General features: G+C 35.9%; 1 protein-coding gene across 3 annotated transcripts in view; it reads left to right on the top strand.

Annotated features, from left to right (window-relative positions):
* Window positions 1-14543, top strand: part of TET1 (tet methylcytosine dioxygenase 1) — a 106013-nt gene that overhangs the window by 23963 nt on the left and 67507 nt on the right. For all 3 annotated transcript variants that reach the window (XM_016127337.2, XM_036222601.1, XM_036222602.1), the window contains exon 3: window positions 5453-5506. In XM_016127337.2, the coding sequence (XP_015982823.2) occupies window positions 5453-5506 (54 nt within the window). The remainder of the gene's footprint in view (window positions 1-5452; window positions 5507-14543) is intronic.

Below are 14543 nucleotides of genomic sequence, written 5' to 3'. Positions count from 1 at the left end.
CCACAGGTGTGAAGCAGTACTTCTGATATGGTTGGCGTTCTCTGTTCTCCTGGAATGAAGGAAGGGCATCCCTTACTCCAAACATCAGAAGCATCAGTCCAGTACACTGTTACACAACTGAAAGAGAAGCTTATTTCTAGGTAGACAAATCTTGCTTCTCTGTAGATTGTGTTAAGACTCTAGTAAATGAGTTAAAAAACTAGAGAAGTTAATCCTTCCTGAATAATTAATGTCATCTGAACAAAAACACAGGACAACTAGCGATTATAAGAAGCAAACTTTAATATATCATTTACAAAAGGAGAAATTTTTCTAAATAGCTGTGTCCTCTGTGATTTCTTTGCTTTTGACAAATTAATGGATCTAGATTCTAATAGAGGAAGTAGCTCTGTCAATTTCAAATTAGTACTAAAACTTGTTGAGAAATTGGGGAGAGGTAATATTTTAGCCCCATTAGTCACTGATATTATCTATGATTCACCTCATTGTCAGTAATTCTCACTTGGCCACTATTGAAGATCATTGAGTAATTGTTCCTTGATTCTTGCTACTGAAGAGCGGTTGGTTATTTTTACCAACAGTGAGCAGGACTGGTAGAGGGAATGGAGTGGATCTATACTAGGTAGACCTGACCCCTTAGAGAGATAAGAGGCTACTGCAGATAAGCCCCAGACAAGGAAATAGGAGAGGAAAGCCTGGGAAAGCCTGCGCAAGTGGATCGGTCACTTATACTCAGACTGTTATTGCTTGACCCAGTCACCCAGGATTATTTCCAGTGTTAGTCTTTCATATTCCTATGTCTCACAAGAAATAACCCAAACTAACTTTAAGATCTGTTAGGACTGTGAAAAGTATGAGACATCTTTTCCTTGTTCTTATTGATTGGGAGTTTTAAAAAGATGATACTTGGAATATCTTTATACATTTATCTCTGCAAAAACTATGACTCCCCAACAATACATAAGAAGAATATGGAAGGATTTCATGGGAGAGGAGTGTCACTAATACTGGAAGGATTTTATGCTGCAGAGCTGTTAATTTTGATGGAAGAGTGAATTACTCCTGAGATAAATTTAGAAGACTCCTCCTAGGCAGTGTTTGTATGTTTAGTTTCTTGTGGGTGCAGAATTTCTTGTGCAGAATTCTACTTAAGAGAAGTACAATTTTGAAATTATTCATAAATTTATCTCCAAGGGCACAAAATATATTTTTCAAAAAGTACAACTAATGTAATGTTGATTTAAAATACCAGTCTTATAGAAATCTGAGCTGCTTTTTTCAATCCTAAAACTGAAGCAAGTGAGTTTGAAGACATTTCTTTTAAGGTTATTTTGGGATATTTACAAATGTCTAATGTTGGGTATTGAAAATGAAGAGGAGTTGTAGAGAGCAGTGTAGATGGTTAGAACTAGGCTTAAGTCAAGTTCTAACTTACTGCGTAACCTGAAGTAAATAATTTTACCCCTTTGGGCATCAATTTATCTATAAAATAAAGTAGTAGTTAGACTAAATCTCTCTCTGTGTGTGTTTTTTAGTTTTATAATCATGTAGAGATCTTTTAAGAGAAAAGAGATCTTATTTTGTAATATTTGAAAGAACCTAATACACCTGTGTGATGACAAAATTAAATATCAACTCATGTAATTTGAAAATCATGATTCCTGTGGAAAAAATAAATAGATTTAAGTGACAAAAATAAGTTCCGATAAGTAGGACTATAACACAATATTTCTTAGTTTCTACTGTCATTCTTTTTACAGGATCTAGTTGCATGTTCTTTGCCCTAAATAATAATTAACTTTCAGTTTCTCTGCTAGTAATTTCTGGTTATTCTTTCCATCAAAGCTTGTCGTCACCCAAACCCTGAGCTGAGACTGTCAAATCTCTATGTATAGGATTTAGAACAAATGGTAACCATAGAGGTTACCCAATCTATTCTGTGTTCAAACAAGTGCAGATCTTCATGGTGTAGTATCAGTTGGATATTTAGAGTTAATATTGGCTCTGGTCACTTTCATTCACTCTCATATTTAACGAAGGTGAGATTTGGCTTCATTTATTAACTCATTTTACAAAACATTGCAAACAGACCTTCGATGTTTGCTTAGGTTGCCAAGTGCAAATGGCTTCATGAGAATCTTATGATGGCTTCATGAGAATCCTATGCAGTGAAAAATGCCTGTCCACAGGGCTTTTAAGAATGGACTTCTCACCAATGTGGATATTCAGAACACCTAACACTCTCACCCTGATTTTATTTTATTTTATTGAGGCAAATATATAGACCACATAGATAATAGGTTGATTTTAACTATATAATTATATCTTAATATATCATGGCCACTCTACTGAATATTGAACAGTCAACCTGGTAAAATGTTGATGTTTTTTGAAAATTACATCTAAGAACTCAGGGTGTGGGCATAATCTGTAATTTGAAATGTAAGGCGCTTTAAGAAATGCAGGGCTACCCTGTACGCATTGCTGATGGGAATGTAAAATGGTACAGCTGCTGTAGAAAATAGTTTGGCAATTCCCCCCCCTCCAAATTAAACAGAATTATATGATCTAGCAATTCCATTCCCAAATATATACTCAAAAGCATTGAAAGCCAGGGCTCAAAGATACTTGTACACCCATTTTCATAGCAACATTATTTAACAATAGCCAAAAGGTAGAAACAACCCAAATGTACATCAACAGAAGAAAGTGTGGTCTATACCTACAATGAAATATTATTTGGCCTTAAAAAGGAATGAAATCTTACAACATGGATGAGTCTTAAAAACATTATGCCAAGTAAAATAAGTCAGACATAAAAGGACAAATATTGTGTGATAACACTTGTATGTACCTAGAATAGGAAAATTTAAAGAGACGAAAAGTTAGCAAGTGCTGGGAGAAGGTAAATGAGGAGTTATTATTTAATGGGTGCAGAGTGTCTGGGATGATGAAAAGTTGCTGGAAATGGAGAGTGGTGATGGTTGCGCAACACTGTGGATGTACTTAATGCTACTAAATTGTGCGCTTAAAAATAGTTAAAATGGCAAATTTTATGTGATATATATTTTACCACACACACACACACACACACATACACACAAACTCTGAAGGAAAAAAAATGTACATAGGGATTATGGTTACCAATATTGTAATAATAACTATGGCATCAAGAGGGTATTAGACTTATCGAGGGGATCACTTTGTAAGTTATATAAATGTCTAACCACTATGTCATACACCTGAAACTAACATAATATTGACTATAAACTGTAATTGAAGAAAAAAGAAATGTAGAGTTTGTACCTATTTTTAAGAAAAGGTCTTGCACCCATTTTCAAATCTTATGTTTGACTCTTTTTCTACCTATTTCATGGTTACTTCAATCCCCACAGAGAACTTCTTAGTGTGGGCTCAGTGTGCTTGAAGTTGCCCTGGTGGATGTGGTTAGGTCAGAATCCACTGGTTTTGCTGTAAGTAGGCTTGCTTCTTACATTTGTTAAAAATTTTGAGGGTGGGTGGGTGAGGGAGAGATTTTAAAATGGGAAAACAATGCATGTTGGACTTCCCATTTCAACACAGAAAGTTTGCTTTTGTGGCAAACTGAAAGACTAGGAATCAAGGGTGATGAAATACAGGCCTTCTGGCCCTCACTCTGTTCCTGATTGTGGGAATCTGTTCTGAATCCAACTGCAAGTGGAAAACCCATCTTTGGCTGAGCACCCAGGGAGGCCCTCCTGCCAATCCCCCAAATGTGCTGCTGAATCTTTGGCCCTGTAGGGGCGAAGCTGAGGCTGTCTTCTCGAGATCTGTGCAGCTGTCAAGGTGGCTGTGATGGGACTGTGACCAGCCTCTGCGCTCCATTTTGGCAGTGACCTTGAGACCTGCCAGCTCACAGCAGCTGTACTGGTTCTTACTCTTCTGTTGCATGGCCAGGGGGCTAAAGGGAGGGAGCCAGACTCCTCTGGCTCTGCCATTTCTAGGGTCTGGCAAGTTCCAACTGTGGTGCCCACCTCTCCCAGCGCCTACCACCCACTGGACGTAGGGGCAGTTCAGGTGTGTGAATGTGGGTGGTGGCTTGTTCCTTCTCTGGCTCTGGTCCCAATCCATGGAAAGTGGGTAGCCCTGTCTAACCAACAGCCGAGGGTGCAGACAGGCTCCACGTGGGGAGCTGGTTGGCAGCTCTGTTGAGAGATGCTCAGTGACAGTTGATGATCTTGGGTGACAGAGGAGCCAAAGATGCTCCTTTGTCCCAAAGGTATGAGTCTGCCTTCTGGAAGGGAGGGATTTCTTTAGCAATTGAAGGTCACCAGAAATGTCCAGAGCAAGAGAGAAATCTTTTTCACTCCAGCCATGCAGAGCGGCAAGTGTATTTTGAAAACTCCTCCCCCCACTTGTCCTCCTCCTGTCCTTTTCCTTTTAAGTGGCTTTATTTTTTTTTTTAATCCGCCTTTGTAATTGGACATTTATTGACAGAAATCAAATTGCTGTGTTTCTGGGCAAAGAGCCTGCTGCAAAGAGGTGTGGTTCCCGAGGAATGAGACATGCAGCCCAACAGCTGAGCCTACACTGTCCTCACATAACCTCCCTGCCTTAAATATCGCCAATATTTAGCCTTGCCTTATAAAGTAAAAATGCACAATACCTTCCAGAGTTTCAGCAAGCCCAAATGCCCCCCTCGGCTCAGTTATATCTCCTGTATGTTGGAGGCAGGGCCGCGCACGCCTCCCCCCGCGGAGACCTGTCCTCGGAGCCACCAAGAGGTTACTAATCAGGGAGACTCCGCCATCGATCTGATGGCGGAGACCTGGAGGATTTGTGTGCATTGTTTTTGCTGAAGCCTCCTGTGAATTCAGCGCGACCAGATCCTCTGCAGCGAACTCCATGTCGCAGCTTGTGGCTGCCTGTGTCCTGTGGTGAGAGCGGAGCCACACAGGAGATCCTTTGTCTAGGAAGGCTAGGCATAGAAGATCACTTTGGAGTTGCTAAGCTCTGCATTGCCATTGGCTGCACTCTTCGTGGGGCTGTTTTTGCAAAAGGCATGCCCAGCACGTCTACAGTGCTGGCAGGCCAGGGCTGCCTTTAAACACCATGATAATAATACCAAAAAGCAGTTTGCAGAACTGTTCCACTGTAGAGGCTTCCTCTGCAGAAGCAAGCAAGATGGCTACCTCGTGGGCTTCGCTGTGAAGAATGCAGAGGCTAATTAAGACAGACTTTAAGGGGAAAAAAGGGTATTTCCCTACTTCATCTTCATGCAAGGCTTTTTTTTTTTCAGTGACTTTTAAAGTATACATTTTACATAAGCTCTTTAGGTTCTGCCTAGCAAACATGTTGATGATTTTAAATGGTATAAGTAGTTTTATACAGAAATAGCCAAAAAATTTTGGGGGGTGGGAGCTAATTTTTTTCTTAAACGGAGGCTTATTTTGCAATTTGATTTTTTTTTTAGGTTATAAAGGAAAACAAGAGGCCCCAGAGGGAAAAGAAGCCCAAAGTTTTAAAGGTAATCAGCTATTGATTAAATCATATTTGATTTTTTTTTCCATTTCATATAGTATTTTTCTGTCACTTATGGGTAAATTTGGAGTACAGTGGATGTGAATTCTCCCAGGTTTTCAATAGATAGATAAATGAATTTTCACTCAACTGAAGTGTTTTTTTTTTGATGTGCTGCATAATATGCACATTAGCATCCTTTATTTTCAACTCTACACAAGTCTGCAAAAAGAAAAGTTTATATGCAAAGTGTTGTGAATAAAATTTATTTTTCTTTGTAGCTCCCTTTGTAGCATCTGTATTTGTGTGTGAACTTAATCTCTTAAGGAGAGACACTATTTGAAGTTGACAGCTATGATCCATTGTGATTTTAATAGACCTTCCATTAGATACAATTTTAAAATACGTGATTTTTCTTTCCAAAGGGAAAGGTCCTTAGAGCTTTTAGTTCAACTTAAAATGTGTAAGCCATTGAGCTCTTACAGCCAAATTCTATTTGCTTAAACCTAAATTTTGAGTATATCATCTTTAATTTTGACATTCATAGAGCTGTAAGAATATGCATGTTTTCTTTATTTTCAATAGTTTACCTAATGAGTATTCAGTAGTAACCTAATTCAGTTATAAGCTAGCAATCTGTGTTATGAGCTTTGTACAGTATTTAAAAGGGTTAATTTAAAAGCATATGGCATTACTGAAAGTTCGAGGCTAGGTTTAGTCTAGCAAATAGGTGCTTATTGTTAAAGGTTTCAAGTGGTATATTACTATTATAAATGGAAGCAACCTGAGCAAGCAACCTTTTTAATTTAAGAAGACATATTAGGCAATAAAACTGCTGGTCTTTAAAATTATATTGTGCACAAATAATTTAAAATATTTTAACTTAATCTTAGCTTTCTTTCAAAAATAAAGTTTTAGCAAAGAGGAAGAACATGTTGAACTATGGATGTGGCAAATTTTTATCTCATTTATTTCCCCAGTGTGTACCTTAGAAATGTTGTTGACATGGAGAACCAAACCTTACATTGCTTTCTAATTTGTCTGACCACATCGAGTTTTTGTGTCCTGTGTCTACACAAGATTGCCATGTACTTTTTTCATCAACCAACAAGTATTTTAATATTTACCACACAGTCATCAATGTGTTAGGCACTGTGAAATGAATGAAATTGCTTGGTGCAAAGTCTCACTTGGCCTGAACAAATAGAATACTGGTTATTTTCAAGGTAAATTAAACCCTCTTCTGTTTTGTTTTGTTTTGTTTTTTTTCCTTGTATATTGATCCACGCTCTTTTACTTCCCTCCCCAAATATAGAAGTAGATCATTAAAAATCTTCAAGGGAGAAATGGTTTTAGTCTTTTTATATAAATGTCTCTCAAATCCATGGGAAGCAGGGATGGGGGAATAGGAAAAAGTGGTAGGTTGCATGGACAAACTAATATAGACTAAGCTTTATAGCTAAATCATCACTTGCCTTTGCTGGGAAGTAGAATTGGGCTATGGGAGTACGATTTAATTCTGTGTTTATTTTATTAGTCTCTGTGTGTCCTGTCACCTGTTATAAATTGCAGAAGTAAATATACTATGTGTTGCATTTTTGAATCATGGCAGTGGATCTGACTTTTTTAAAAAAATAAATGCCTGTGGTGGTTGGATTTCATGTGCCACAGCAAGCAGAAGTGAATTATTGCTCACTTTTTTGTATAGCTAGCGGTTGTTGTACAAGAATAGGGAAGTGCTCTAAAAGGAAAAAAATTGTTTCTTTCTGATGTTGGCATTTTTAAATGTTTTCTTCAATATTCTATTGGGCATAATATTTTTTGTTGTTCTCCAAAGAAATCTTTGTTTCCCTGCTCCATCGTAGAAATGCAAAAATTCTTTGAGAGTTAGTTTGATGTGTATAAAATGCAGTTAGAACAAATGTAGAATACTATATAACCCTGAAGGAGATGTTAAAAGAACTAAATCTACATTTTGGGAAGGAGTGTGGGGAAAGAGTACCACCTTTAGTTTAAGGTTTTATGAATGAAAACTCAAAATCTGCTGGCTGCTACCCAGGGAATCAGTGATGGGAACTTACAGGTTACACCTAGGTCTCCTTTAGTAATTCTCTTTGCCTTTGGCATTGTGCCAGAGAACGAACTTTGACTCTGACCTCTTAGATCTTCAAATCTCCTGGATCCCCTGCTCTTTGGTATTCTATAGGTATTCTGACTAACTTTCATCTTCATCATCTGTTAGGAAGTAGTTGGATAGAGTTGAGATTAAACAAACAAACAAACAAATAAACAAATAAAATAAAAAGAGGTAAAGAGATGAAATTACCTGATATATCTCATACCTCCCATCTTTAAACAATTTATTATCTGTATTGATAACCTATATTTATTCTAATTCAAAACTTAAAACTATAACTAGTGATCTCAAATCCCTGACTAAGAAGAGCATTTTCCTCTAGCTGAACTGATAGTTTCTGTCAAAAACAATCTAATATCTAGAATGGGAATCGAATTGAGGTGGGAGTCAGTACAAACTCCTGCCCCCACTATGCTAGAAGACCAGGTTGCTGCTCAAGCCATATTAATGATCACTAAAGTTACTTTCATATACAGACAACAGCTTGTTAGCTGTGCTATAATTGTTTCCTTGACTCTTGAGTAAGGTAAAGGCGTGACATAATTTCAGGCCTTGATTCTTGAAATTGGACTTGTGAATGGCATGGTTTGGAACTCTTCTTGGTAGAAACATCTATGTAAATAATCTTCACTTTATGCGTTATTGTAGGAGAATATAATATATTCCCTTGGAGAAAGTCAATCTTAAGGTAACATCACTTTGGTTATGTTGTCAGTCATTGTTCCTGGAGAAAATCATATTGCACAGTCAATTGAGGGTGTTGAGGGAAGTTGAATAAAGGAATTGTTTGAAAGTTGTAGGGCAGGGTTATGGGAAAATATAGGGATGGCAGAACATCCCAGAGCTAATGACAGCAGAGGGCCATCACCACTCGTAGGCCTGAAGGGGCAAGGGAGTTGGGAGCAGGAACTCGGATAGAATAGTTTTAGCTTAATATAAGGATCAGGGGCTTTCACTGTGGCACTTTGGTAAAGGTATCTTTGTGCAAAGAAAAAGTCATGGAGAGAGCCGTATGGAAATAAATACCCTGCCCTCCGGTTTCTTGCTGATTTCATTGGTTGATCCCAATCAGAAATGAAAAGAAAAGGGAGCCCACTGATGAAATATAACCTGGTCAGCCTCCTGCAGCATGTAAGAGGGTGTAGAAGATGGAGTGTGGACCTGGAGGGGCAAATAGAACATATTCAGCATCACTAGTGACTGTGGGGACTGTATGTATGGTGGGGTCAAAAACAGTACTAGAACCGTGATTGTGTAAAGAAGTACCATTAGGCAAGGCTGAGTACGTCGGAACTTCATACTATCTTGCAGTTGCAACTTATCTGCAAATCTGAAATCATTTCAAAGTAAAAGGTGTGAGTATCCATAAGAGGGGACCCCATTTATTCATTCTGTAATTAGATATATTTTTTTAGGCTGGTAAGGTACATTTTTCTAGCTATTCGGTTATAAGATATCATCAGAGTAGTATACGAAAGACTGGATGAACAAATATAAAGAAATGTCAGAGAGTATGAAACCAGGAAACAGTTTACAGATGATTTAGAAAAGAAAAATGAAAACAAAGTGATCTTCCTGCTAGCTTCTGCACTGGCGGCCCTGCTCTTCACTGTTTCCTTCCTTGATGATGCTGATAAAAAGTAGCACTGGTGATGGGGGGGGCGTGCACATATGAGACATATATCTCACTAAAAGAGGACAGACACTAAAAAGGCATACTTATGTCTTTTTAAAATGTTTTAAAAGAATCAAATCAAACATAAATCACTTCCTACATAGTGATTTGCATGACATAGTGACATTCAGAATATTTAAAACTACCATCTTTGCCTGGCACATAGTAAATGCTCAATAAATGTTCTTTCCTGAACAACATTATTATTAACATTCATTAAATATATTTTTAGCATATACTAAATGCTGAGTCTACAATGATTTCAGCCTGTAAGGAGACTAAATGTGGAGGGATGGCAGGCAAAAAAAAAAATTAAAGACCAATGAATAAATTACAAATTGCGGTATACATATTTTTTGAAGGAAACAAAAAAAGTACAGAAATAGAGAAAACACCTAGGGAAATTTACTTGATATCATTGAGAACCATTCTCTTTATATATATAGTATATATGTATGTATATGTATATATATATGTACACACACACACACACACATTTACATATTTACTCCTCCAGCACCTGCTATTCCTAGGTGGTCTCTCATCCAAGTACTAACCAGGACCAACCCTGCTAAGCTTTCAAGATCAGACGAGATTGGACACATTCAGGGTGGCATGGCCTTTAGACTCCCTTTATTTATAAATTGTTAAACCTACTAGTGTTGATTTAAAAGTCCTAAGTTAGGTACAATTAAGTTACCTTGCTTATTTTTAAAACTCATTAAGCTACAAGAAATGGAAGATAACAGAGGTACTAAAGATTTTACTCTGCTCACTTACCTACAACTTCGTTTCAGTTAGTAAAAGAATTCACTGGTAAAATGATAAACTTTTCTTAAGTCTGGTTATAATGTAACACATGATTTATAGCAACAGATTGCAAGTTTACGTGATGGGTCAAATACTGAGCTTGACCATTCTTCAGGAAATGAAACATGCCATTTTGATAGAGTTCTTCATAGTTCTAAGCAATGAAGTCTGGAGACTCCTGAATATAGCGGATCAGTGGGGGAAAATTCAGAGTGGGTGGTGAGAGTATAAAGGGATACCAGCTTAAAAAAAAAAAAAATTGGAAGAAGATAATCTCAGAATACAAGGTGCTCATATAAATTTAATAATTCAGATTTACGATTCAGCACATGGTCCTTATTTTCCTCATGATATCATAAGCTAGCAAAAAACTGTCAAAGACATGCATTCATCAATTGATGTTTATTCACATGATCAAAGGCACACATGGGGCTTCTGAAGTTTGCATATGCAGAAATTGTATTATATAGCATTTTGCCCAGAGACTGTCGGACTGCTGCTTTCAGGGCTAGCTTGTCACTAATCCAGCTCACACAGTCAAACAATTCATTTATCATTAAAGCATGTACATTTCCAGTGACTCAAGATTTCTTTCTGTAATTTCTAGGAATAATCCCAAACAGAGAATCAGAGTAAATGAAAGCCAAGTGGGTTTAATGGGCTTGAGGAAAATTTTATCCAGGCCACAAAAAAAAGTTTATTGAATTCTTTCTAGTGCAGAAAAAAAAATATGCCTTGCGTCTTGAATACTTATGTTCATCTGATACTGTGTTTTGATAGTGCTGGATTCTTAGTGACTATTTTCAGAGGTCTACCTTCTTTACTATATAACTCCCATATATTGTCTAGACTGTTGTTTTGACAGGTAAAAAGAATTGTTAATTAAATTTTTGTTAAAACCTTACTAGTATCTTAATTTATTTTCCAGTTATAGTTAATTTAATAACAGAATTTCTTTCAGTGTCCAAAATATGCCATAAAAATAATGTTATTAAAGATTTGATGGCAAGATATACCTATTGTAGTGGCCAATGCAAGAGAATGAAGATTACAGTATTTTTTAAAATCTGTTCTGATACTTTATAGTTTTAAATATTGACTAACTCCTTTAGTCCTTTTTGAACTAAAAGTTGAACTTCCTGCATATGACACATTTTAGTGGAAGAGGTGCTACAGTTTTATCATCTACATTTAAAATGTAGTGATCATATTAATTTGATTCAAGCATAGGTTCTTTCCATGGTTCTAAGGGACCAGATGTTCAACAGTAAACTTATTTTAAGAATGTATTTATATTTGTTATTTTAAATAACTAAATTATTTAAGTATTATGTTGTTTGTTTTTTTATTTTAAGTATAGTATATACATACACACATACACTTAAGATAGGATTGTGGTGGAGTTAAATGAATTATTTAATGCATGTAAAGTGCTTAGGACACCTAAGCAGGTAGTAATTTCTCAATTAGTGATATTATTATCATTATATCCAGAGATGTAATATGTGTTACTAAAAAGACTAAACAAACCTTTCAGAAAATGTATATTTTTTTAGTGTGTTCATAAAAACTAGAATATCAATATGAAAAAAATACTTAACAATTAATGGTTAGTTTAAATTATGAAACTTAATTACAAAGAGTTGGAAGAAGATAATCTCAGAATACATGGTGCTCATATCAATTTAATAATTCAGACTTATGATTCAGCACATGGTCCTTATTTTCCTTATTATGTCATAAGCTAGCAACAACTGTCAAAGATGTGTGTTTATCCATCAGTGTTTATTCACATGACCTAAGACACACACACATGGGACTTCTGGTAGACTGGAATGAACACATTTGCAACAGGATACAAGTTACAGTGATGTTTGCAAGTTATATTCCTTAAGCATGATTTCTTCCAGGTAGGAACCATATAAGAAAGTTCTCACTAAATTATCCCTTGTTTGTTCATTTGTTTGTTTGTTTGTTTATGTTTGCGCCCGCAGCACCTGGTCTTCCTAGGTGGTCTCCTACCCAAGTACTAAACTGGCCTGACCCTGCTTAGCTTCCAGGATCAGCCTTGTTCAGGGTGGCATGGCCATAGATCTCACTAAATTATCAAAAAAATTATCTTAAATTTCTGAAGGGATATTCTTCTTAGAAAGAAATGTTTTCATTTACCAACTTGTGTATTCATTCTACTTTAGAAAAGGAAAAATTCATCTAATAACTGAGTATTCTAATTCTTGAAAAGAATTTAAAGTTATTTTAGATGATAATTTCTCTCTGGGAAGAAAAACACAGGAAAAAATATGTGAAAATGTCTAAGCATTTAAATTTCGATATCACAGGTATTTAGTGTTTTTGATTATTTTTCATTTTTAAAATTTTAACTGTGTGTTTTACCTTGTGGTATCAGCAGCACCCAAAGGGGAAGATGTGTGACCTTTAATGTTACACAGCCCTGCTTCTTCTATTTACTGACTTTGTGGCCTCAGGAAATTTAACTGAACTTTCTGAGACCTATTTTCATTTTCTGTAAAAGAGGAAACAATAATTAATCCACAAGGTTGTTTGGTAGATTGCATAACTTTTAATTTATTGAATCCCATATATAGTAGATGTTCAATAAATGATAGCTATTATCATCATTATTTTTGTTATGATTGTTAACAAAATAAAAAGCTTCATAGAATATTAACGTGTTTAGATTTTGAGTTGTCATTGTTCTTTAAATTAGATTGTAAACCTTTTCAATTTGGAACAGCATGCAACTTTGCGTTCTGCCTAGTGTCTTACTACTATCTTATGCTTACAACTCATGTCGGTTTCACAAGTGATTGAATTAATGCATATCATGGCCTAACTTTAGTTAGTTAGGTCTGAATTATAGAAATTACTATAATGACATCTGGGTATGTAAGGAATACACAATATACTTTCTCAATTCCACAGGCCAGCCTTGAATAGCCTCTTGTAATGAATTACCATGGAAATCAGGACACATATCTAATACATTTATTTTAATTCGATTAATTTTTCTCTTACATTACTTAAAAAAACAGACCCACAGAAAAGTTGAAAGAACAAAACATTAAACATCTATATCCTTTGTTTACATACATTTTTTGTTTGCTGGACCATGTGATATTTTACCTGTGACTTTTTCACCACGCCCCTCCTAAGAAAAGAATATTTTTCTACATAAGCACAGTGCAATTATCATACCGAAGAAGTCATAATTGAGTCATTCTAATGTAACATAGACAGTGTTCATTTAAAAATCTTTTCAGTTGTCCCCTTTACCCCCAAATCCCTTCCAGCTATTGTCCTCCTGATCTAGCATCCAGTCTTAGGTCATGTCTTATATTTGGTTGTCATCTTTTTGTTTTCCTTTTATCTGATCTTTCCACCGTCATTGTGTGTGTGTATGTGTGTGTGTGTGTGTGTGTGTGTGTGTGTCTGTCTGTCTGTCTGTCTGTCTCTGTGTCTCTGTCTATCTATCTTATCTATGTCTCTGTCCGTCTGGACTGATAATTTTGAACACTGCTTGTATTTTATTACATTTTCATAAAACCTTTTGATTTGAAGATCAAGAAATCTGGGCAACTGACAGTAAAATTTTAGGTTTAAGGTATATTGTCCAGTCCACATTTTGCTGTTGAGGTTTTGTTGGAGACTGTCCAGTGTTTCCTGTACTGGATCTTAAATTCAGAATTGGAGGAGATTAGCATACTGAAAAAAAAAAATGTAGCTGGGTAAATGCAAAGATTAAGTTGAACTGCTGTGTCTATATCAGTTGGTAGCAGGGAATGGAAGAGACAAGATTCCTTAATTAATGGCTCACTGGAATAAAGAAATGAAAAATGAAGTAGTAGTATTTATAAAGCTATGGGAAATACTTATAAAAGTATCAATGTTAATTGCCTGATTTTGATCATTATACTATAGTTATATATGAGAAGGTCCTTGTTTGTAAGAAATGTAGTATTTAGGGGTAAAGAAACATGTCTAAAACTGAAACTTAATCTCAAAGAAATATTGGCTTGAAGTAAGGGTTTTGATGAACTTTATAAGAATCTGTAGATTATTTGCTGATTAAAATGATCAGAAGTAATTTCAAAATGTTAATTTTGTTCCCCCACCCATGAAATGCAATTTATTCCCTCATTTAGTGGACAATGTAAAATAGCTGCACTGCAGGTTAAAACATTTCATAAGAAATTTAATCCAGCAATCCAGGGTTTATTTAAAGCCTCTGATATTTGATCACTTCACTAAAGCAAGTTAGGACCATCAGAGAGCTGAGTTACCTGAGTTACATTTCCTAAGATACTATGCATTACAACACATGATACAGTTATATAAAGCCTGACAGGCTAACTTCTGCTCAGTATAATGTCTACTGAAAACTAGTCTGTGAAGATTAATTTA

Source organism: Rousettus aegyptiacus, unplaced genomic scaffold (assembly GCF_014176215.1).
Source record: "Rousettus aegyptiacus isolate mRouAeg1 unplaced genomic scaffold, mRouAeg1.p scaffold_m13_p_6, whole genome shotgun sequence".
NCBI classification, from domain to species: domain Eukaryota; kingdom Metazoa; phylum Chordata; class Mammalia; order Chiroptera; family Pteropodidae; genus Rousettus; species Rousettus aegyptiacus.
The sequence above is the reverse complement of the archived record's forward strand: the minus strand, read 5'-3'. Positions and strand labels throughout refer to the sequence as shown.